Source organism: Archocentrus centrarchus, chromosome 20 (genome assembly GCF_007364275.1).
Source record: "Archocentrus centrarchus isolate MPI-CPG fArcCen1 chromosome 20, fArcCen1, whole genome shotgun sequence".
Classification (NCBI taxonomy): domain Eukaryota; kingdom Metazoa; phylum Chordata; class Actinopteri; order Cichliformes; family Cichlidae; genus Archocentrus; species Archocentrus centrarchus.
The window spans coordinates 13930116-13953143 of NC_044365.1; the positions used below are offsets into that span (position 1 = coordinate 13930116).

At 38.3% G+C, this 23028-nt stretch overlaps 1 protein-coding gene across 5 annotated transcripts in view; it reads right to left on the reverse strand.

Moving 5' to 3' along the window:
* Positions 1-11433: 11433 nt before the first annotated feature.
* col11a1a (collagen, type XI, alpha 1a) overlaps positions 11434-23028 on the reverse strand; it is a 73020-nt gene continuing 61425 nt past the window's right edge. For 3 of the 5 annotated variants that reach the window (XM_030756261.1, XM_030756260.1, XM_030756259.1), the window contains 13 exons: positions 21529-21582; positions 19936-20043; positions 19553-19606; positions 19008-19061; positions 18094-18201; positions 17094-17147; positions 16964-16999; positions 16814-16867; positions 16457-16697; positions 15658-15770; positions 15149-15217; positions 13328-13561; positions 12812-12958 (listed from right to left, as the gene is read on the reverse strand). In XM_030756261.1, the coding sequence (XP_030612121.1) occupies positions 12812-12958; positions 13328-13561; positions 15149-15217; positions 15658-15770; positions 16457-16697; positions 16814-16867; positions 16964-16999; positions 17094-17147; positions 18094-18201; positions 19008-19061; positions 19553-19606; positions 19936-20043; positions 21529-21582 (1326 nt within the window). Of the gene's footprint in view, positions 12959-13327; positions 13562-15148; positions 15218-15657; positions 15771-16456; positions 16698-16813; positions 16868-16963; positions 17000-17093; positions 17148-18093; positions 18202-19007; positions 19062-19552; positions 19607-19935; positions 20044-21528; positions 21583-23028 lie in introns of all 5 variants that reach the window. The other 2 variants (XM_030756262.1, XM_030756258.1) reach the window with 1 other exon arrangement.

Here is a 23028-nt window from a genome sequence, read left to right on the forward strand (position 1 = left end):
GAAATTCCCTCTCTGTCTTGCCCCTTCATCCTGCTCTACTTTTGTATTCTTACCCTTCCAAGTAAAGAAATTACTTTTGAAAAGTCTACCTGTTAAATGTTTTAACAGGTGCTGCCAAGATCCATTCTGCCTGCCCTGTCTTCCCCGCCCTGGGAGATTTGCTTCCCATGTCCTTGGCTGGTAAACACAATCTTCACGCTTGTCCCTTACCTGCTATTTAAGAGCGCATCGGCTCACTACTTCCCAGGAGATGTACTAAAATTTATTGGTAGGGAGGTCAGAGAGCCTGCTGTCCTGTTCGAGATTCATGGCCATGCACTGGCTGCAGTACTCTGTGCATAGGATGAGAGGGTGCAATGCAGAACTCATCTAAACTTATTCAAATGAGAGTGTGTCTTTGAAGCATTGCATGGGGTGAGCTTTGTTATGGTTCCCAGTGGATCTGCCGTTGACAGTCTCTCAGGTTTTCTAACGAGGGGAGCCTTGGCATTTGCCTTAGGGCTTATTCACAATCACTTCGTGTGCTTCTCTGATCACTCCCTCTGCTTCTTTATACCCTTCTTTTTAATTGTGACCTTGACGTCCACTAGAGGATTTTAAAAGGCAAACGTAGAACAAGAACAAATACACCAGCTACCGATTCAGGTCCTTTTATTCAATGAATCATTGATAACAGTGCAAGGTTTTTCTCCACGGATGTTCTGAGAGTGACTGATACCAGTCTGTCCACTCTGACTTCTACAGTTGATTCAGAAAATTCCTAAATGCCTCTCTCTCTGCAGTCATTATCTATTATATGATTAACACTGCAAACCTTGAGGCATTACTACCTGATGATGTTCAGCAGGAAGAAGTAATTCCACTGATTAACAATCAAGGAGCCAAAATGTTTACACGCAATAGGTGTGTCTGTGCTTTTCTTCTTAAAGAAATAGTTCAACATTTGGGACTTGTCAGCAGTCAAATAAAGAGACGAGTGGGTTTTTCCATCAGTCAAATCTGAAAAAAATAAAAATAAAATTCTGCTTGAGCCCTTCATAATCAGCTGATTTTTATTTGTATCATAATGTTAGCATATTTAGTGAATACATAAAAAGGTTTACCGTTACAATCCGTCCTACAATGGAGTGGATTGAAAATCAGCACTTTTTTAAAAGTCACTTAATTTTTTCCCAACATATTTGAGCCCTCATAACTTCAAAGCACACAAGATAGCCACATGAAATTTTTAGCAATCACAGTAGGTTTTCTGGCAACGAAAATACAACCATTGCCTAGATTGGCAATATTTATTCAATGGCACCAACATTGTTACAAGTTAACACTGATTAATATGTGGCCACCTTGCAATAGTTCTAGATTTTGAAAACATCTAGACTTTGTGAAGCTGAAAGGTCCTGCATGATCTGTCTTGAAGCATTCTCAGCAGTCCATGTAAGGAAATCCCAGAAAGTTAATTCAGATATATTTTCAGTTACAGAAATTGCTCATACTGTACAAGTGTTTTCTTCAGTCTTCACTGACTGCAGGTTTCCTCAGCCTTATAAACAATACAGCTGCCTAACAATCAAAACACTGTGCCGATCCCCTATGTGTTGTTGGAATAAGTTAAAAAGAATAAGTTAAAAAGAAAAAAGAAAGAAAAGAAAAAAAAAAAAAAAGCATCTTGAGGCTTCCAAACCCCAAAACACTCTAACCCAGAAATTGTTCCACCCTAAGGATCGGGTCCCCAGGGCAAACAGAGCAGTGTAGCATATGTGGTTAGAGGGTTTGCATGAAATATATGCTGGGGAATTCAAACAACCTTTGGTTAAGCGGATGGCACAACACAGAAAAGCTACGTCATCAGGCCATGACTCTGCTATTTTTATCTACAGGCAGTGGCCACTCTTTCAGTGATGAGGATGTATTTTTCCTAATTTGAGCAGAGAGTTGAGGAGGCCATTTATGTAAAAAAATTAACCACCATGACCTAAGAGTACATTTTCACCATCTTATAGTTCTGTGATTGCAAGGACTCTCTAGTCCTCAGTGAATAGTACACATGGCCATTGGTCAGTGGTCATGAAACTGATCTTCTGGCTCATTGTCATGCAGTGGCGCTGGTTTTGATTGTTTCCAATAAGGCTGGGTATACCTGCAATCAGCTGAGACCAAAGAAGTCACTTGAATGAGTGATGAAGCGTTTTTCCCACTGAACATATTGCATCCAAATGAACTGATGAACAGACGTCTCCTGGCCACAAAACTGTCCGTGTTAACTCCTTTGAATCAAAGCTGAAAGTCTGCACTTCAGCCACATGTTGATTGTTTGATTTAAAATCCACTGTGGTGGTGTACAGAGGAAAAAAATTACCAAAAAAAAAATGGCAGTGTACAAATCCTTAAGGACATAAACGCAAAGTCTTTTAAAATTGGAAGTTATTAGGAAAATAAACATTTACTTACCAAAAAAAAAAAAAAGGATACTGGACTCCCCTGGGTATCTATCAGTCCAAGTAGACAAAAAACAAAACAAAACAAAGAAAATGCGTTACTTGTTGACTTAATGACAGTCATTGTATCACAACTGAATCCAAGCAGTGAGCATGCAACACGAGTTTACCAGTGAGTGACCCTGATTGCTTAGTCCAATCAACTTGTCAAGCCAGTCAAGCCCCCAAAGATGCCAATTTACTTAATCGTGGAATTCTTTCCGGATTGTCCAGCTGTGCACAATGGGGCATCAAAATAGGGATGGGAGTCTGCTGCCATTAAGATTAATTTTTATTTTGTTGTTCTTTGTGGTAGATGTTTCCACCCTACCAAATGTCATGCTAAAATGCAATCATGTCTTCTAGCTGTGTCTTCATATGTGTAACTCCAGAGCCCAGCAATGGAATTCTTATGCACTAGACAAGAAACCAAATGAGCCTATTTTCTATAATGTCAAACTATTTCTTAAATAGTACCGCTTTGTACACAAAGAATGCATGCCCAAAGTAAAGATAATTAAATCAGTTTATAAATAACATATGGTAAAAATTATCCCAATGTATCTTAAAATGATGCCAATCTACCTAAAAATGCAGTGAATAACAATTAATTGCATTGCATTCCAACTGTAGAGGTAAACAAATGGTAAAAATTTGTCAAGACTCTGGGTCATGCAGTATTTTACATACAGGGTTTCAGGAGGAGATTGTATTTCATGAATTATAGAATTACAAGGCTTCTAATTCCATTTGAAACAGCCAGAGTAGACACAATGGAAAAACTATAAAAACAATTGCTTTGGAATTGAGGTGACAAATGAAAACTGGCAGATGTACAGGAATCTGTCGAGCCAATTCCCACAAATGACAGTCAGCAATGACAGTCAGCAACAATGTTTGCTGCATGTACATACAAACACTGTTTGCAATGAACAAATTAAACAAAATAAATCAAACTGGTTCCGCTTCCTTTTAGCAGAGTTATCTTTGCACTTTCCCTGGGCATACAGGTTCATTTATGTTTTGCCAAAGCTTGATGGTGTTTAATAGATGACATTTTTTTCATTCCATATAAAACAAAAGTTGACCCTATTACATATCCGGTATCTGATACACCGAGCACTACACTGTTTCATCAAAAATATGTATCCTCTTAAATCCCTTGAAAGACCCAAATACCGTTGTTGATGACAAACCTTTATCCACTGTTTTGTTGCTGATATCTCCAGAATATCACAGGATTATTTAGATGACAGTGTAGCATTTTTTTTTTTTGTCATTTTATTTCACATTTCTTTTTTTTAACTGAACTGAATTTTTTAAAAAACTTGTATGGAATCTTTTGTATGGAAAGTTTTATAATAATAGTGAATAAAGAACAGCGAGCTTTTCAGCTGATTATAGACAAGCTTGTGCATAACTCCGAACCGAAGGTCTTGGCAGATTTTAAAAAGCTGAAATTCTCTAAAGTCTCACAGAAGATACGTGACTTATAAACACGCAACTGCCAGTTGTTATCAAAGTAATTTTAGTTCTCTGGCTCCCTGCAGCAGCTGATCAGCCCCTTCATCTTCTTTAGAGAAAACAGTAACATTAGAGAATAAGGCTCCTAATTAACTGAATCACAAAAATAGCTTAGAGCACATTACATCCACGCAAAGTTGTCCAGGTTTGGATATGATAGTGATAGGCTGGAGTCAAAAAGTGAGATTATTCCCTCGAGCTTCCCAGCCAGTGTATTGTGTAGATTTCCTTTTCTGAGGATTGCACTGAGCAGAGATCCAGGGTGGTGTATTAAAATGATTGCCACTCAGTTCCTGTTTGTGCTGACTGAGCACTCTGCCTGCATATTTAATGCACTGCTTTTGGTTGTGGAGTCATATCGGAAGAGTAGAAATGAAGTGTACATGTGGCGATAACCCATCTGTCATGTAGCAATGACAGTTTAGAATTAGACGAAATCTGAAAGGGAGATAAATACTCCCTTTGGTGTGTGTGTGTGCGCGCGTGTGTGTGTGTGTTTGAGAAAATCAGTTATAGTTTGAGGGTTAGCCAACTTTTTTAAAACAGTTGAAATCTTTCTTTGAGCAAAGGCATTTATTGTATTTTGTTCAAATTCATTTTTTTTCCAAGGCATTTTCAGGCTCAGGTCAGGTTTGAAGTGAATAACATTGGTCCTGATTGCCACTAGAAAATTCACTTTGCATTACAGCTCCAGAGTCTCCACTTAGCTGGTTTACCTCATTTGAACCATGAAGCTTCTGTTGCTTTTGGCCAATCAGAGCCCACAATTGTCACACAGACTGTGCCCTGTCTTCCAGTTGTATTCAGTTAAAGCCATTTTAAGTAAATTGCATTTATTTGTGAAACTTCATGAAGAAATTATTCTTATTATACTTGAAAATAAAATTATGATAATTAAGTAATACAAAACACAATGTGACTCAGTAAGCCATCAGCTCCCAAGATTAAGCCTTTCAGGCTATGTATTTGCTGCTGACATTTAGGGTCTTTTCAGCTTCTCTTTATCGCTAATTGCAAAATGACAAAATTACCTCTTGCAAAGGTGACACTGAAATACCAAAATGGTAATAACATCTTTAAAAAATGCTGTTTTAGTTAGCAGGATGCAGTAGATGGGTGATTTTTAAGCAATCAGACAGTGATCTCACTCCAGCACAAGGCACAGTGGCATCAAAAATTTAAGTACAAGTACCTGGCAGAAGAATGTGAATTGGTGAGCCAATTTCACAGTCAAAAGCAGCCAAACCTGCTCAACAAAGAGCTCTGTAATAATGCCTAAAAAGCAAGATGCAGCGAGGTAAACACACTGCTAAACATTACCAGACTGACTTAAAACTGAATATCTGTGTGGCAAGATCTTGTGGCAGCTGCAAGAAAAAAAGGAGAACGAAATCAGTCTTTTATACCCTCACTGGTCCCATCATTGCATTAGACTTTTACTAAGAGGACAAATCAGTGCAAGGCAGGACTAATGGGTAAAGCGCCAGAGGGAGCAAAAATTTATTTGCGTGATCTACTGACAGTGTTCAAAGTTATGAGAACAGACTCACCTTGTTCATTTCAGTAACTGCCAGATATGTGTTTTGGAATCAAACTGGCCTTATGATGATGTGAGTGATCAACAAAAAAAAAAGGAAGTGATTTATGCATGTGTTCATCTTACAGACCAAGGACAAGAAGCAAAGGAAATGTTCTGTGTGGTAGAATAGGAGACGCTAGTGGAGGAATTTAACACATTCATTGAAAAAATGGCAATAATTAACACCATTGCAGAAAAAATACATAGAGCAGAGGAAAAGATTTATTCCACTGAGGAAATTTCCCCAAAGCTCATGTTATCTAGTTTAAACAGCTTCTATAGCAGTAACCAACAGCCTGTATTTATACTATCTCTATTTTCTGTAAACTTTAGTTTGTTTTTTTTTAGTCCAACATCATCCACCAACATCCAGAGGAAAACATTGTTTGCTGTCTGTGATCCTAAAACATGGAAAACAATGGGAAATTTCTGGGTTATCAAACTGAAGATTTGATGTGTACCTTAGGATGACATAAAGCCTTAACACACAGAGTTATTAGAGCCGTGCTTGACCTCTAGAAAAGGAGAGGCAAAAAAAAAAAAGGAGTTTTAAGAAGTTTGGGGGCAGATGGTATTACATAATTTTTTTTTTTTTTTTTTTTCAGTTTGGAGGTTCTGCATAATCTTCGATGTCCTCCAGAAAATTAAGAAAAATCTTTCTTGGCAACTGATAAGTGCTGGTAACCTAGCGTTAGATTTTTTCTACCGCCTACTCTCTGTCTCTCTCTGTCTCTCTCTCTCTCTCTCTCTCCATCCACATCAAGTAAAAATGGGTTGATATGCTGTTTTTAAGTGTACAATAATGTTATGATTAGCAGGAAATTGACTAAAGCAAACTTTAGTAAAACCTGTATGATTAATCTAAATACCTAAATTCAGCTGTCTGAAAGGGAAACTCCTAAAAGCACATGCAGTGAGCCCACGTCTTTCCAACACACACTTTTAATGACTTTGGTAAATCCTGAGAGTAGTTTTGTAATCCCCAGAGAAGGTTTGTTCTGGGGAAAACCTTCAGAGAATGTGGCTTTCAATCTTATTTCCACTTTTTTTACATATATCCTTTTGTTGTCAGTTGTATATGTTTTCTATTTTTAAGGCATGAGGCTCCTTTGTCCTATGAGAAACTGTCAGAATATGGACGCTAAATCTGCAGAGAATTAACTGATTTTGATCTGCATTCTCATGCTACAGTGTCTGGCACGTTTCAATCTGTATATTAGTTTGTTAAATCGACCCTGACCTGAGATGTTCATGATTAAAAAGGAGCTGCAGTTCAAGGTGATTTTCATTAAGAATCGCTGCTTTCTTGTCTCAGATGAGTATCTTAGCTACACTTAGAACTTGCTGTGACTGTGAAGTCCCAGTGTGATCCTTAGGGTGCTGTGTAATCTTTTCATATCCACTGATGCAGAGGAATAGAGCAGTCATTTGGATGGCCAAATGCTTTTTCTCCCTCTCTGCTGAAGCAACTGAAGACTTAATGTTCCCTGTGAATGGTGTCCTTGTAATTATTTACCCTCTGTATAATCTCAGCCCAAACAAACATTTGGTGTAATATAACTGGACTTGATTAGGCTTGATTAGGCTAGTTCAAGAGTTTGGGAACAAACCAGGCCTATCAACTGCATATAAAAGTACTGCAGTTTTGGGTTTTGGATGTCTTATTCCAAAGTGGCCGCTATGATCTGTACAGTATCCATTTAGGGATATGAAACAGATTTTTGGAAAGAAATTTTATGCTATTAAAAAGCTACTGGAAACACTAGATTGTGTTGGGGACAAACAAAATACTGAGTTTCTGTTCAAATCTTTGGGTTTTACCCACTTTCCCCACTTGACATTTGGCTTCTTTTTTTTTTTTTTTTTTTTTTAAATGTGCACACCTTAGTATATCTTTGTTTTGCTGCCAACAGGCTTTTGTTGTATTGTTTTTGAACCACTGATCTTACTAATCATCAATCACTCGTGCAGCGCAATTGTAGCTTGTTTTGCCCATTGATCTCCTGTTAATAAAGAATGATGTTCTGTCAGCGGGACTCTGAGATTTTGTTCCGTGAACAACTTACCCCACAGTGTACAACAGCAAAGGCAGCAAAAGTGACATTTATATGGTAATGTAGGAGATTATTATTACGACGATCTTTCATAACAACTCAAGGAAGTTTGATTGCTTCATTTGAATAAACTATGTGAATTGAATATTTAAAAAGACCTATTAAGCGTTCGAGTAATCTCCGGAGACAAACACGGTATTTGCTAAAGGACTATAAAGAAGGTTGAAAGTAGCATGGGTTGTGGAGCTGAATTCACTTCTGAACCCATGGGGAGCATTTCTTGATTGTTTTCCTTGTCTGCAGTTCCACATGAGTATTCTCTTTGGTTGCTTCTCTACAAAGGCCCACACTCCAAAGAAAAAAAAAGATAAAAGAAAATACAAAGTCCATTTCTTTTGCTGCTCAGCACAGACATGTCAGTTGTTATTATGTGGATTTCTTCTGCACCTTTCAAGGAGAAAATAAAAGGTTTAGCGGCGGTCAATCCTTTGAAGTGACACAGGCCATTGCTAACATTTGTTTCAAGAAGGCACAAGAGGACTGAATACTAATTAGGCCTGTTTTGCCCCTCGTAATTTCCAGGAGAGAAGACGAGCTGCAGGATTGCAGTGATTTGGCTGGAACAACCTACACAACTGTGATGGAATTACAATCAGAAAGACAATGCGCTTCCAGGACGAATTACGATAGATGCAATTAGTTTTACTTTTGAAATACATTTATTTGCTTTCTCAGCCATTAGATGAGGATATTTACCCAAGCAAAGATGCATACGAGTTCTAGTTCATTCTGTGTTTAAATCCACAGAGCACTGTTACAGTAAGAAACAAATCTACAGCCCATCACTTTTTGCAAAAGGAAAAAAAAAAAGACTTGTTTGGATCTTACAGCTTGGTCAGTATAATGAACTTCAGATGGCTCTGCACTGATGATCATTTGAGACTTTTATGTTGTTGTCAGACAAGCAGCACCAGAAACGGTCTTCAGCCTTTTGAGGTTTTTCATGAAGAGCCCCTGCCAAGTGCCTTCAACTGTAGCACAGATCTGTGGAGATCAGCTATATTCTAATGACTTAAAAGCTCAATTTAAACTCCTGCCTCCATTAAATGATACAACTATCCAAAGAAAAACTTTTCTTTTGTCAGTGGAACAAAAATGTCCTCACTTTAGGTAAACTTCATAAAATTTAATATTTACTGTTTTGTTTTGTTTTTTTATTGTACTTTAGATATGCTTATGATTTGATTTTGTTACCTGTGGACAGAGGCAGACCAGAGTAGCGATTCGTTAAGTTAACTGGTCATTACACTAACCAACAAAATATTTCTATCATTCTCTGACAACTCTGTTTCAGATCCTGCAACATCTCTTCTCCTCTTTGAATATAAAGAAAAAAATAATGATTATCCCTCCTGTGCCTCCATTAAAGCCCACTTCATACTCACCAAAACAAAAAGTGAAATGTAGCCATCAAGCAAAAACCTTAGTGTGCATTTGTGAGCTTTGTTATTTGTTTTTGTTCATTTTATTACTTGTTGACAAAGCCATTACAGTTGATTATGATTACATATTTTCAGTTTTTCTGCTAAGCAAAGCTAGCTAGCCTGCAGGCTCATATTAATTACACTAGAGAGTGGTATTGTATCTTTATGTTCTAAACACATTACAGACTGTAGCTCTCCAATTCTGTGCTTGGTGGAAGTCATGTTTTTGAAACATTTTTATTTATGAACTATTTCAGGAACCACAGAAAAGCCTATTAATTCATCCTATTTTATTATTTATTTCCCACTTTTAATTTTAAGTTCATAGAACAATTATGAATTTCAGTTAAACACTTTGGGACCTTAGACTTACCCATTGCATTCAAAATTTTCAATTCATTTAAAAACTGAATTAGAAATTTAATTGCAAAATATTGTCAGTCTAATCAAATATAGCAATACAAAAGGCTAAATACATACACTATATTGCCAAAAATATTCACTTGTCTGTCTTCACACACATATGAACTTGAGTGACATCCCATTCTTAATCCATAGGTTTAATAGAATGTCAGCTCGCCTTTTGCAGCTGTAACAGCTTCAACTCTTCTGGGAAGGATTTCCACAAGGTTTAGGAGTGTTTATGGGAATGTTTGACCATTCTTCCAGAAACTGATGTTGGACGAGAAGGCCTGGCTCAGAGTCTCCATGCTAATTCATCCGACAGATGTTCTGTCAGGTTGAGGTCAGGACTCTGTGCAGGTCAGTCAAGTGAAATTTACCTCAAGGTCAGATCCTGCAATGCTCAGAAAAAAGGCAAAAAATCCAAGAACTACATCTCAGACTCTGCAGGCCTCAGTTAGCATCATCTATGTTAAAGTTCATGATAGTACAATTAGAAAAAGACTGAACGAGTTTGGTTGCCGAGGGAAAGCCTCTTCTCTCTAAAAAGACCATGGCAGCACAGCTTAGCTTTGGGAAGCAATCACAAGACTCCTGGAACAATGTCCTTTGGACAGATGAAACCAAATGAAGATGTTTGTCACAGCACCACATGTGGCGAAAACCAACCACAGTGCATCAGCACAAAAACCTAATACCACCAGTTAAGCAAGGTGGGTGAGGGGTGATGATTTGGGCTTGTTTAGCAGCCATAGGACCTTGCAGTCAGAGTCGATCACAAACTCCAACGTATACCAAAGTGTGAGGCCATCTGCCTGACAGCTGAAGCCTGGCTAAAATTGGGTAATGAAACAGGACAATGACCCCAAACAAACCAGTAAATCTACAACAAGATTGCTGAAAAAGAGGAAAATCAATCAATGTTGCAATAGCCCAAAGTTCAGACCTCAACCAGACTGAAATGCTGTGGCAGGACCTTAAAAGAGCTTTGCATAAATAAATGTCTGTGAACCTTAATGAACTGATCTGTATGAACTGTATGACTGACAAAGTCATACAGACAATGAGCACTGAAAATTACTGTTGCTGAAGGTAGTTCTACTAGCTACTGTTTTTCACAGGATTGCACAAAGTGCTGTGAAATCTTTTTTTTTCACATCACTGTGTTCTTACTCATCAGATAAGAAAAACAAGAGAAAATGCTTTGATGGTGAAACGAGATTGTAACCTCATTCTCAGCAGTAATGTACAGTACCAGTCAAAAGTTTGGACACTCTCACCCATTCATATGAATGGGTGAGTGTCCAAAATAGGATGATCTACTGCTCTAAATCCTTTTCATTTAGCTAGCTGTAGTTTTCACTGAAATAATACATTTGGCAGGATACTGAAAAACCATGCATGGATATGGGTAGATTATGAAATATTTAGGCATATCTATTGTTAAAATGCCATTAATCACTTTGGGGAGGGGATAAATTCTTTCCCCTCCAGGGCTGCAAATAATTCAGGAGAGGCATGGATACATAGACCAGTGGGAGAGAATCCCCCCAAGCAAATTGCACTCAGCATCTATATGCAAAGAATAATAGTCTAAAATTCAGCCCCACTCACTGCAGTCTTTACATCAGTTTTTGTATAATAAGCCCAGATTTCTTTTCCCTCCAACTGAATGAAATAAAGTGCATTTCCCGGACTTAAAAGTGTTACTGTGTGTGTGTGTGTGTGTATGTGCTTCTCAAAGGCATTATTGTGAAATATAGCTTAAATTTCACACCCTGATCATAACCAGGGGTAAATAAGCAGCAGAGATTGACATATTTAAATATGAAGGCAGGTAAGTCTTTCTTTCATCCATCTTGTGGCAAATAAAAGACATTTTCGGTTTCCATTCAGATACTCCAAATGAAAGGAAATTACTGTAAGATGGTACTTTATTGGGTTCAAGAGATGGAATTGCACCAGCCCAGAGTCTTAGTTGAATGAACATATCCTTGATTTAAAGCATTTCACATATACAGTAGGTAGATCTTCTCCAAAATCATCTTACACAAACTATTGAGACATTCAGTTCACTGTTGTTTAGAATCCGGTTTTTAATATTTAAATGAACTATAAAAAGCACATTAAAACATTTTCTCATCTTAGTTACAAAAATGGGTGACTGAAAGGGATTCTCATTGCATTCACAGAAGGATTTGAACAGTGGATCTCTAACAGTTAATGTATTTCTCTCTTTAAAAAAAATCCCCACCCAAATATATATAAACTTAATTGCTTAACCAAGGTATATACAGGGCATAGCAACCTTGCATCTTAAAGGTTATCAAGAAAGTTTGAGGTATACAACCAAAATGAAAGCCTGTCAGAAAATTAAAAAAACAAAAAAAAAACAACTAACAGAAAAATAGAATTAAATAAAAGAAAATGAATGGCATGATTGCTTCCTACTAGCACAGGATCACAACATTAGTGGGAGATGTTGTCATATGAGTGCTGGTGCAATACTTCCAGTTGTTTCACCTATGGTCACAAGGGCAAAACAGTAAGTAACCTCAAGCTTTGGACTGTCAATATATACAAAGGGCATACAGTCTAATTTAGCAATAGAGAACTGTTTGAATGCTCACTTTTATTTTCTTCATGACATGTACACAGTATGTGTTGAACAAAAAAAAGACAGAATTATAAATTTACTTGATTTCATGATGTCTTTAACTTACTGTATGTCTTTAAACCAACATTGAAATTAAAGAGCCAAAAGCAAAAAATCTGATACACATGCAAGTTTTGAAAGTGGATTTAGAAATAAAAGTTTTGTACAAAATAATAATTACAGTATTTTATAATTAGCAAAATACACCTTCTTTCTTAGCACCTCTTTATACTTTTTTTTTTTGTGTGTGTGTTTTGAACAAGCACCATTGTTATTGTTGTTTTCATACAGCACCTGGAGAATCCAGAGAGGAGATGTGTGTCCCCTTATGTCGCCCGACCTCCTCCCTTGGTTACTCCGATTCACCCTCCTCTGCCACACCTTCGAATGTCCTTCACCTTTGCTCCGTAACGTGGTTAAGTCGTGTGGTTCAAGCCCCACAAGGGCAACAAGTATTTTCCTGGGTTACACATACATACGTGGAAAGACATGTTTGCTACACCATCTCTTATTCAAAACTTGCATGTGGCATGGAAAAGGGTGGGGGGCTAAAAATGGGGTTTGGTAGTACCCAGAATGTCTCAACGTGACTTTCTTTGCAGGCCCCATCAAGTCCTATTTTACTTTTTCATTTCTATTTAGCCAAGGAAGCAGACAGGCCCAACTTCAAACCCAAACTTCTGGTTAGGGTCCCCAAAGTCAGTCAACATGACATCAATAATTGGAACCTGATCAATTTTGGGAGTATTAATCTCCATCACAGTCTTTCCGTAGCCCTTCCTTGTCTGCAAGAAGAGAGAGAGGAACACGAGGAAGTGATCAGATGAGAAAAATATGAGAAAAATAAAGGGTGAATGACCTTCTCATGTGTGTTCATATTGTAAGCTGATTATAAAGCCATTTCATTTACATCTTACAGAACTGAGCTACTGGGAAAACTCTGCTAGTAGGAGGAATATTTTACCAGATTGCAATAGTAATAGTTCTGGTCAACAAGTGCAATTAGATAAAAAACAGATTATAGTAAGTCAAAGCAGGAATGTTCATTATCTTTCATTTAAAACATGAAAATCCTCAGTGTTCACCAGAAATGAACCTCAATCATTTTTTGACCTTATTTTTTACCTGGTTAGGTTAAAACTGACAGGGCTTACCTCGCATCCATCTGAGATGGCCTTGATGAAAGGGTTATTGTCGTAGGACATCTCCTCATCGTTGGCGCCCAAGAAACGCAGCGCCTTATCGTAGCTGTCGCTAGAGGCGTCATACCACGCCACAGACTGGTGGCAGCTGTAGGTGAAGTTTTGCCTGGCTGAGGCTGTCAGTAGTCTGAGGAAGGTCATTTGTACCATGTTTATTGAGTTCCCATCTGCATCGACATAGGAAAACTGTCGGGGAAAGAGAGAGAGAGAGCAGCAATTATGAGTATTTATTTCTAAAAAATAAAAAAAAAATCCATTCAAACTACTGTATGCAATAATTCCAAATCTTACTGGGGAATCTTTACCTAAATGCTTAGTTTAAAGAATTATGATTCATATGGAAGAAGTTTCTAATGTATTATTTCTATGAGAAGAGAGTATCTGTACACATGTACAAAATATATGCGTAAGTGAAGTATGATCTTTTGCTGAATTCATTTTGTTATCAAATCTAATCGATTAGAATATAACAAACTGGCTGCTCTAAAAGTTTTCCAGCAGCATACAGTCAGGGCATTTTGTATCAATGAAAAAATACTAGAAAATGGTTTTACAGTAGACACTTTATTGTCGTTTTGGAAAGCTTGTAGAGACACAAGGACTTTAGAAACGACACAGTTCTGACAGATACTTTGCGTAAATCTTGTCTGAACATGTGCATTAAAAGCACTCTCTGTCCGGTTCCAGGAGATTCACTGCACTTTTGATGCCTTGATGCTGTATTATGTTCTGTCACAGTCAGACTTTGAAATGTGCTGTTGTGGAACAAACAATGATGCCAGTTTGATGGAGCAGGGCAAACTTGTTTCTTTCATTTCTGAATACAATAAATAGCTGAAGTTTACAAAGAGATTTTAACTGTCCAAGGGCAGAGTGAAGATTGTTGGAATGCTATTATTCCAAAGAATTCTCCTTGGCTTCACGCTCATGTTTTAGTGATACTTTGTTGTGCATATGGCACGGTCTAGCTATAGAAATGTTTCAACAGTAACAATTTTATGGGTGGTGTTACTGTCTGAACAAGTGCTTACGAAAACTTCAATATCTGCACCCATAAAAAGCAGATCTGTGCCTGATCTAAATGTGGCTGCTATCGCTGTCAAGGTCCTCTTGTAAAGCCGTGCACTGCTTCCAGCACTTCTGTTACATTTACATTACTCCCCAAAAGTCCCATTCTGACTTCTTGGCTTCTTGCAGAGATCTGCAAATTTGGCAGAGATCAAACAACTTGTGTGTCAAACTGACCGAGACTTCATGTTGTTGTTCAGGCCTCCAAATCAGAAAGCGTTTCACGTTAGAAGCTTGACCAGTTTTTTTTTTTTTTTTTAATAATCACAAGGTTGTACACTGTAAATTTTTTCCTAAAGGGTCAAACTGGCAGCATGTTTTTGCATTTTTTTTGGTAAAATGTTTGCTAAACCAACACAATAATGCCTCTCCACCTGGAGTACTTGGCAGATTGTTTCACAGCCCTTGTTCTGACATACTGCAGGAGATCCAGCAAGCGTGATAAATGCACACTTGCAAGTGAAAATGGGCCTTTGATGGGGTGACAGAAACATAGCAGGAATGCTAGAGGCAGTATATCGCTGCCTAAAGAGACTACTTTGTAGTTTGTAGCCAAATTCAAACTAAGCACATTTTTTTGCTTTTTATAAGTCCAAAATCATGTTGCATAGGAGGGAAAATTAAGAAGAGAAAAACAACTGACTGAATAAGTTTCAGTTTCAGTTAGAGCTCGAGGAGATAGATGAAAGAAGACAAAGAACTTACTATTTTACCACGCTTAAATTCACTAAACCATGAACCTGGGACTTCTTTGGGCCATGAAGATATTCTGACCTTTGGAAAATAAAAATACAGAGTTTGTTAACATTCTACATTTCTACATTATCACAGGCATAATATTTTGTTTTGAATCATGCAGAGAGTGTGTCTGTTGTACACAGCAGAGCTTAAAGGGTAAGAATCAAAGGTTATGATCAAGGAGCAGAAGATAAAACTGGTATTTTTATATCTTTGAAAAAACATTTTCACAAACTCTGTAGAGTTGAATATTCGGTAGTATTTTGCCTTTCAGTGGTGTTTGGGTTGTTTGCACAAAATCAGATGTGTACAAGTTTATTCCTGCAGCAAATCGAATGGGTTGTTGTAAGAATGACAGCCTTGTGCTGTGCCTTCTGTTCCTGTCTTGGGTTAGCATGATGGCTTAATAGTCATTTCTAGTCAATCATGACTAGAAATGCTCGGTTAAAATAATAAATAAAGCCAAAGTTACTTACTCCATTGGACTTCTTATCTGGATAGATGCAGGTTTCACCTCCGGCAGTGAAGTTACAGTAGACTTTGAAGGAATCCCCTGAGCAGCCTTGGTTCGGGTCAATCCAGTACTCACCTGAAGAGAAACAAGAACAGTCAAATATCCTCTTCAACTGACATCCGCAGAAAATTGCATAAAGCTCCATTTCACAATTTAGCGTGCTTGATTTCTTTATTTAAGTAAATTTTGCTGCTTTTTTTTATGGCTTCCACACAGCTAGATATCCATACTTTTTATGCCTGAACCAGGGTACATTTTGCACCTCAAAGAAAGTAACACAGTAATAATAAACCTAAACCAGTGCTTCCTGCAATGACAGCTATGTCTATCAGCTTAAGTGGTCTACTTTACAAGCTGACAATCCCAAAATGTACTGAGAGAACTGAGAGCCCATAATTCATGCATTAATTATAAGGCAAAGAGAAGTACGACATTCCAAGAAAAAGAGGCATAAAAAAAAAATACCAAACATTAAAGTTTACTGATGAATTCAAATCTTTCTGGGCAGATCTGTTTTCAACAAGAATGTTAGTTTTACTTTTTCAATTCAGAGTCAGTTTGTTAAAATAATCCATGTTAGGACCAACATCAACTACTGAAAACATAAGGAGAGTCTCTGTGTCTGTTGCCTCCTCTGTGCTGATACATGGGCTGATGAAACACACCAATAACACAGGTGTGTTTTTATAGTAAACAGAAAGTTCTTGTAGCTTTTTTTTTTTTTTTTTTTAATGCTGAACTCTTGCTGGTCATAAACTTACCATCAGGAAATTCTGGGTGGCAGAGCTGGAGATCTTTACATGTCCTGGCGGGGTTGTTTTGTGTGCCCATGGGGTATTTCATTCGCTCAATGTCCTGCTTGAGGTTGTTGAGGGAGCCAAAAATGTCCTCCATACCCTCACCATAATCCATGGTGATACCATCTGACTGTATGTCACTGGAGCGCTTGGTCCTCTTTGGTGACTGAATTGGCAGGGGCTGGATAACTTCCCCTGGTGGGCCCTGTAAGGTGTTTTAGATTTCATGCAATATGTCTGACCTTAGATTTTGCACAATGCTAGTGTAACAATTTGAAGGTAGTGGAAACAAAGACAACAGCAGGGGTTTAAAATACTCACAGGAGGACCAGGAGGACCAATTGCACCAGTGTCTCCTTTTGGACCAGCGGGCCCCTTTAAGAAATACAAACATGTTATCCAAGCTGCTTTTCAAGTAGTCAGTTATTGTTGCAGTGCCAATGCATCTTTAGAAACATGGCTTTTACTCACAGATGAACCCTTGGCTCCTTTGGGACCTTGAGGACCCTGCATGACACAGTAAACAGTACAGCAAATTGGCAAAATTGTGCGATTATGAAAGTAAAAACTAAATCAGTGACTGAATAAGTAAAAGACATACAGGCAAACCAGGGGGGCCTGGGGGACCAAGAGGACCAGAAGCTCCAGCGATCCCCTGTTATGAGATGAAATCAAAGTATTAGTTATACATACATGAAAAAACAATGCAGGCAACACAATTACTGTGAACCTGGAATAATTAGTGACATTAAAAAAAAATAATATGACAGGTGAACCAGGGACCTTCAAAGAACTCCCTCAAAAGTGGGCAAACACTGCTTTCCAGGCCTTAAAGAAAAAATAGTAATCTGAGTAAAAACATTTAAATTCTTCAGCTCTGAAAAAAGGAGACATTATATTTTTATAAGGATAAATTTCTATCCAGTGCACCACCTTAAATCACTAAATGAGGGCAGGCTGAAGACTACAACAGTAAAGAGCAGCACATTCAGTGATCCTGCAGTTTATTTTTTTATTTTTAAACAGATGAAGGCTGTCATGTGCTCCTTTCAGTACTGCTTCTTATTTAAATGGAGAAACCAGAAACTAGTTTTAATGATGTGGCTCAGAATAAAACCAATTCCTGACAACACACAGTGTGATATTATTACAGTAGCTGTCACACATACAGAAACTGACCACAATGCTAATGAGTGGTCAAAGAAAAACTGGACTAGCATTGATGTTCATAAATAATAAGAAAAAAAAAAGGCAAAAAATGATGTAACTTCAAAATAGATAGTTGTTCGTTTCAACAATTTTGATATTCTAGATGCTAAAGAGTTGATTTGATTTAAACACCTCAGAGACATGATTATACAAGTTTCTGTACACATTTTAAGCAATTTGCATCACTAATCCAATGAGATATGTTAGGATATTAAGGGTAAAGAGATGTGCATTGCACTGCTCAGCTGCAATGCAGCTGAGTTTAAGTCCAAAGCAAGTGACTGTGGCAAGATCTGTGGTCAAAGTAGAAGGGCAAATGGGCTAAAAATGGCAAGAGGTGGAGGCCAAGTGGCCTGTGGGCCAGTGTGGGAATAGAGTCATCAATCACTTACACCGTCGCCCTTGCCACCAGGAGAACCCTGGGGCCCGGGCAAACCTCGGTCTCCCTTCTCTCCTTGCTCTCCAGGGGGTCCAATCAGACCAATCAAACCTGGGTGACCCTGCAGGATGAAAACAAATGCACACACACAAGTCACAGCTAGTGATTACAGTAATGACCTTTCGTGAAATCTACCTTTAAAATGATGCCTGACAAAAGCAACCTTATTTTCATCCACAAAACTGAAAGGCACGTGGCAGGCTGTGAAGGGTGAAGTTTCATTACAGTACAAATCCTCAGGGATTATAACTGAAACGTCTCTCTTACAACACATACTGCTCTGGAAATGCAAACGCGAGCAAGGCCAGTTCACAAGACAGATACATGATTAATTTGAAACAGGTGAGTTCTAACCAGGCCCACTAATTTGACAGCATTAAAAATACACAACATGCAACATGGTGCCTAAACTGTGTGCTTTTAAACTCTTCCCTCCCAAGCCACCCTGTCAGTGTGTGGGAGGCAATTTAGATAGAGCAATGTGTGCTGTCTGAATATCCTCTGCAGTTATATTTCACAAGCAAATTTGACAGTTGCAGCAAAGAAAATACTAAGATTAGACAGATTAGAGTGATACATCACATTCAACCACATATTCAATCACTTTAAGGCATGTTCTCGTACAGAAGCTATGACATAAACTTTGTACCTTTGGTATCTAAATGTTAATACTATAAGTGTATAGTGCGGTTCTAAGATGTGTTGCTTTGGATCATTTGCGAAGGCATGGAAGCTGGGTAGAAGTAGAAGTATGCCCCAAATCACTGTTCAAAGGTTCGTCTCTCCAGTTACAGGGTTATCTTCAATTTTGAAGACGAGAAATTAAACCAGTTTACAGTGAGACAAAGGACAAAGTGCTACACTCACCTTTTCACCTTTTGAACCCGGGTCACCTTTCAGGCCAGGAAGACCAGGAGGCCCCTGAACAACAAAAGCTGAAGTTAAAAATCAATTTTCACAGAGATGAACAAAAAAAAAAAAAAAAAGAACTCATGGCAGTGCAAGTAAAACTATAAAGATATAAGACATGAAACAAAAAATGAGGCAATAAAGACAAAGAAAAGGAAGAGAAAACTTCAAGTGTTGAAATGAGAGGGAACAAAAGAACCGACTTGAAAATTACACATTTTATGGAGAAGAAAAAAGAGAGATGAAAACCATTCATTTCAGACATTATTTAAGGGGATAGTGTAGATCTTTGTGAAACAGCCAAATCCAGAAACAAATGAGATCTTCAGTGGAAAGTTTGGCTCTCCATGTTTACCACTTTTAGTCTTGACTAAGTTTAGCGTGACTTAACTTCTGCAAGACAGTCTGGAAGCAAGGAAAAAAATGCCAACACCAACTCTAGATAGGCAGATAAATGCCAATAGTAGGACAGCTAGAGAGAGTGGGGGACTATGCATACTAACCATAGGACCTGGTGGGCCATCTTGTCCTGGGGAGCCGGGCAGTCCTTGTTCACCCTGTGAAAAGCCATTCAATTGTAGTGAGCATTATAGGCTGCTGTATTTTCTCTGGTCTGCCATTGATTTTCTGTGCCCAGCATGATGATTAATAGCCCAAACAGGGAAGAAAAGTGTGCTGGAATAAACAAGCGAAACTAAAGTATAAGCCAAATGGGAGTATTGATTATTCCATGAAGTCTATCATCATGCTTTAGTGGTAGGTTTTTTTTTTTTTTTAATGTTTGTCCACTGTGGGTGTGAGTCTTAGTTTGAGCATGCATGCATGCTCTTCGGAGTGGAGTATATTGTACGAACAGGGAGGCATGATTGCTAAAGCTTTAACTTACTACAGCGCCGGGGATTCCACGCAGACCCTCTGGACCAGGCTTTCCTGGAGGTCCCTGGGGGCCAACTGGTCCTGTTTTACCTGCTGGGCCCTCGACACCTGACTCACCCTGTATGTGAATATACAAGAGTTCATACATTGTTCATACTTCATACTTTGGAAAATTAAGTACAATTTTATTTTATCTGAAACTGACCAAATACAGGTTTATAAAATAGTCAAATCTGTTCAGTAATTGAGGACGTTTACAGAAATACGAACATCAGCTTCAGAAGTCTATTATACACAGTTTTTAGGTAAGCACAACCTGGAAGCAGTCACTACGAATTAATGACAATACCAGTGGCATAGTTGCTTATTTACAAAAGTCCTAATGTGTAATAGCAGCATGTAATATAGCAGTATAGATTTAAAAAAATGTGTGCCAGCATCAAGGATCTGTAGCACATAAACAACCTTTGATAGCTTGTTTTTTTTTTTTTTCTGAAGCTACTCAGCACTTCAGAGTGTTTTTATCAGAAATCAGCTGCAGGCTGTTTTGAGCTGTAAATTATGCTGAGACTGTATGCCATCTTTAGACTGGGTAAATGAGGGCCAGTAAAAATAAATAAATAAATAAATAACATAAAATAAAAAAAAGAGTCTGGGTTATCAAAGTTTTGCTCCTGTTCCTTTAGATAAGGTTCAGAACAGGCCCAATAGATGGTAGTAACTCTGGCAATGTTTGCATCTGAAGTTGGTGAGAACATAAAGTCATCATGTTCCACAGCTGAATACTGACAAGCTGTAATCGGAAACACATCATTATGCAAACAGACCACACAGAGCACATGGAAATAAGCTATCATGTCTGAGCTGTAAGGCACTCACAGATTAAAGGCTTATTGCAATGCTGTCAGAAGTACTTTACTGAATTTATCATGACCACTGTGTATTACAGCTGCTTGAGATTCATGATTCCGATAATTAAGGCCAAATCTCTGTTTTAAGAACATCTTAGAGTGTAATTCATTAACAGTGACTGTCAAACAGGAATTACTGAACAGCAGTGTATAGGAAGTCTGCACTAGTGGCATACATAAAAATATTCTTTTGTCAAAGTTTGCATCCATACTTGTCCATAAACAATGGGTGGAACAGCAAAGAGAAAGGCATTTTGTTACAAGCACCAGCTGGTGTTAAATGATTCTGCCTATGCACAAAGCAGCAGAGTATATGTGTACATTTAGACAATGATGAAACAAAGGAATTAGAGTACAAGTGCGAACTCAAGAAAAATTTCAGTGAGCTCTGATTCACTCTAAAAAGAGGAACACATGATAACTCAAGAATACCTGAGGGCTATACATAAATAGCCTTGACTTCCTTTGTAGGCCTTGAAATTAAGCCACAGAACAATGGAGGAAACAAGTGAATTTTAGTTTTACTCAAATAGGCCGTGTCCATAAATTTCCATCTAATCTGTGATGGAAATTAAATTACTCCTGCGTTTTTGTGATTTAAATTCCACAATGTGGGGGCAGTGAGGGAGGAGGACAGCCGAGGGACTTGCTGAGATGGCTCTACTGTGCAAAGGATGAATTGATTTTGTTACCTTAGCGCCCTTCTCTCCTTGCCTGCCCTCTGCACCGTGAGCCCCCGGAGGTCCCTGAGGAGGATGATAGTACACTGCTTCAGCATTGCAACAGAACATCAGCACAAGCCAACTGTACAACAAGACTGCACAGACAAGTAAATGAATATCATAGTTATTCACAGACTAACTTGTTATTCTGTTCATTTTTTTCAAGTTGTGTATAACAGTGCGTCATGCATACTTGAGTCTCAATAGAGACATGACTGGAAACATCACTGGAGATATTTTTTTCAGATTGTCTCCCAACATCAAACAACTGTCTTTCTTAATACATTTTTAGCGGATTTTTTTTTTCTTCAAACAGGGAGGATGTTCCTTTGTCATCCAGTGTTCACTGGGTCTGTTGTGTCACAACACTCGCCTTTATCTGCCCACAAAAACTTGCCATGTAAAAATTCACATTTAAAAGACACAGGCTTCTTCAATCACAGCAACAGCTGTTGGGTCATCTTATCTTCCTGGTCAGGCTCTTCAAGGCCCACGACCATTTCTTTCAACTCCACGTCCAGTCTCCCTCTTCAAATCCACTCTCCATCCAAATTCCACTCTGATCTGGCCGACTGCAGCCTGAGTGCTATTGACTGAGAGCCTATAATGTGAGCTTGCCTCCTGTCTTGGCGCTTTTATCTTCTCCTGATGTGTACCTCTTACTGGTGATGAAGAGGCAGGCTCCTGATCAGCACAAAGAGCCATTTAAACAGTGGCACAATATAGAGCGGCCAGAGTCAATATGTAGGTGTGTGTCAAGGTTGCCAAAGCACTTTTTTGTGCATTGGCAACCTTGTCATGTGTCACGTGTTTAGCATGCAGATTATTGTTGTTTCTAATTAGATAAAATTGGTTCCATTTACTGAGTTAAAAAAAGCTGTGACCTGAACCCAAATAAAAAGGATTAAAGCCAAATGGGGTTAATAAGTTTTACCATCTTTCTTTTGTCAAGAAGCATAGGAGAATAAATTTCCAGCATTAAGGCATCAGCAGGATAAATTAAGCTAAATTTGTGGAGAGGCTCAATTGACTAATTATGAATCACAGGCTGAGACGGAAAATGATTTAAGGATGGTTGCAGATTTTTAAAGGCCAAATGTAGAGAAAACACAAAAAGGGTGGAATTATGTATGCGCGACCTGTCATGGATTACCAAGGACCTGTGTGGGGAAAAAAAAAATGGCCCTTATCCAAACTATAATCCCTTGGCCATTAAGGTGCAGCATATGCTGATACCGTGCTAAATACTCAGAATATAAATTTCACTGGACATATTTGAAAAGCAATCAACCCTGGTTTATAAATGCGTGACATGTTTTTTCATCCCGTGGGATTGAGCGCCGGGTGCTTTTCTTTGAAATGCGGCGAGTCACCTGAGATTGTGACTTTTCTTTCAAACTGAGGAGAATAGCTGCTCATTTTCATGTGGACTTGGGAGTTTCACTTCGCATTGAAAATATGTTAATGCTC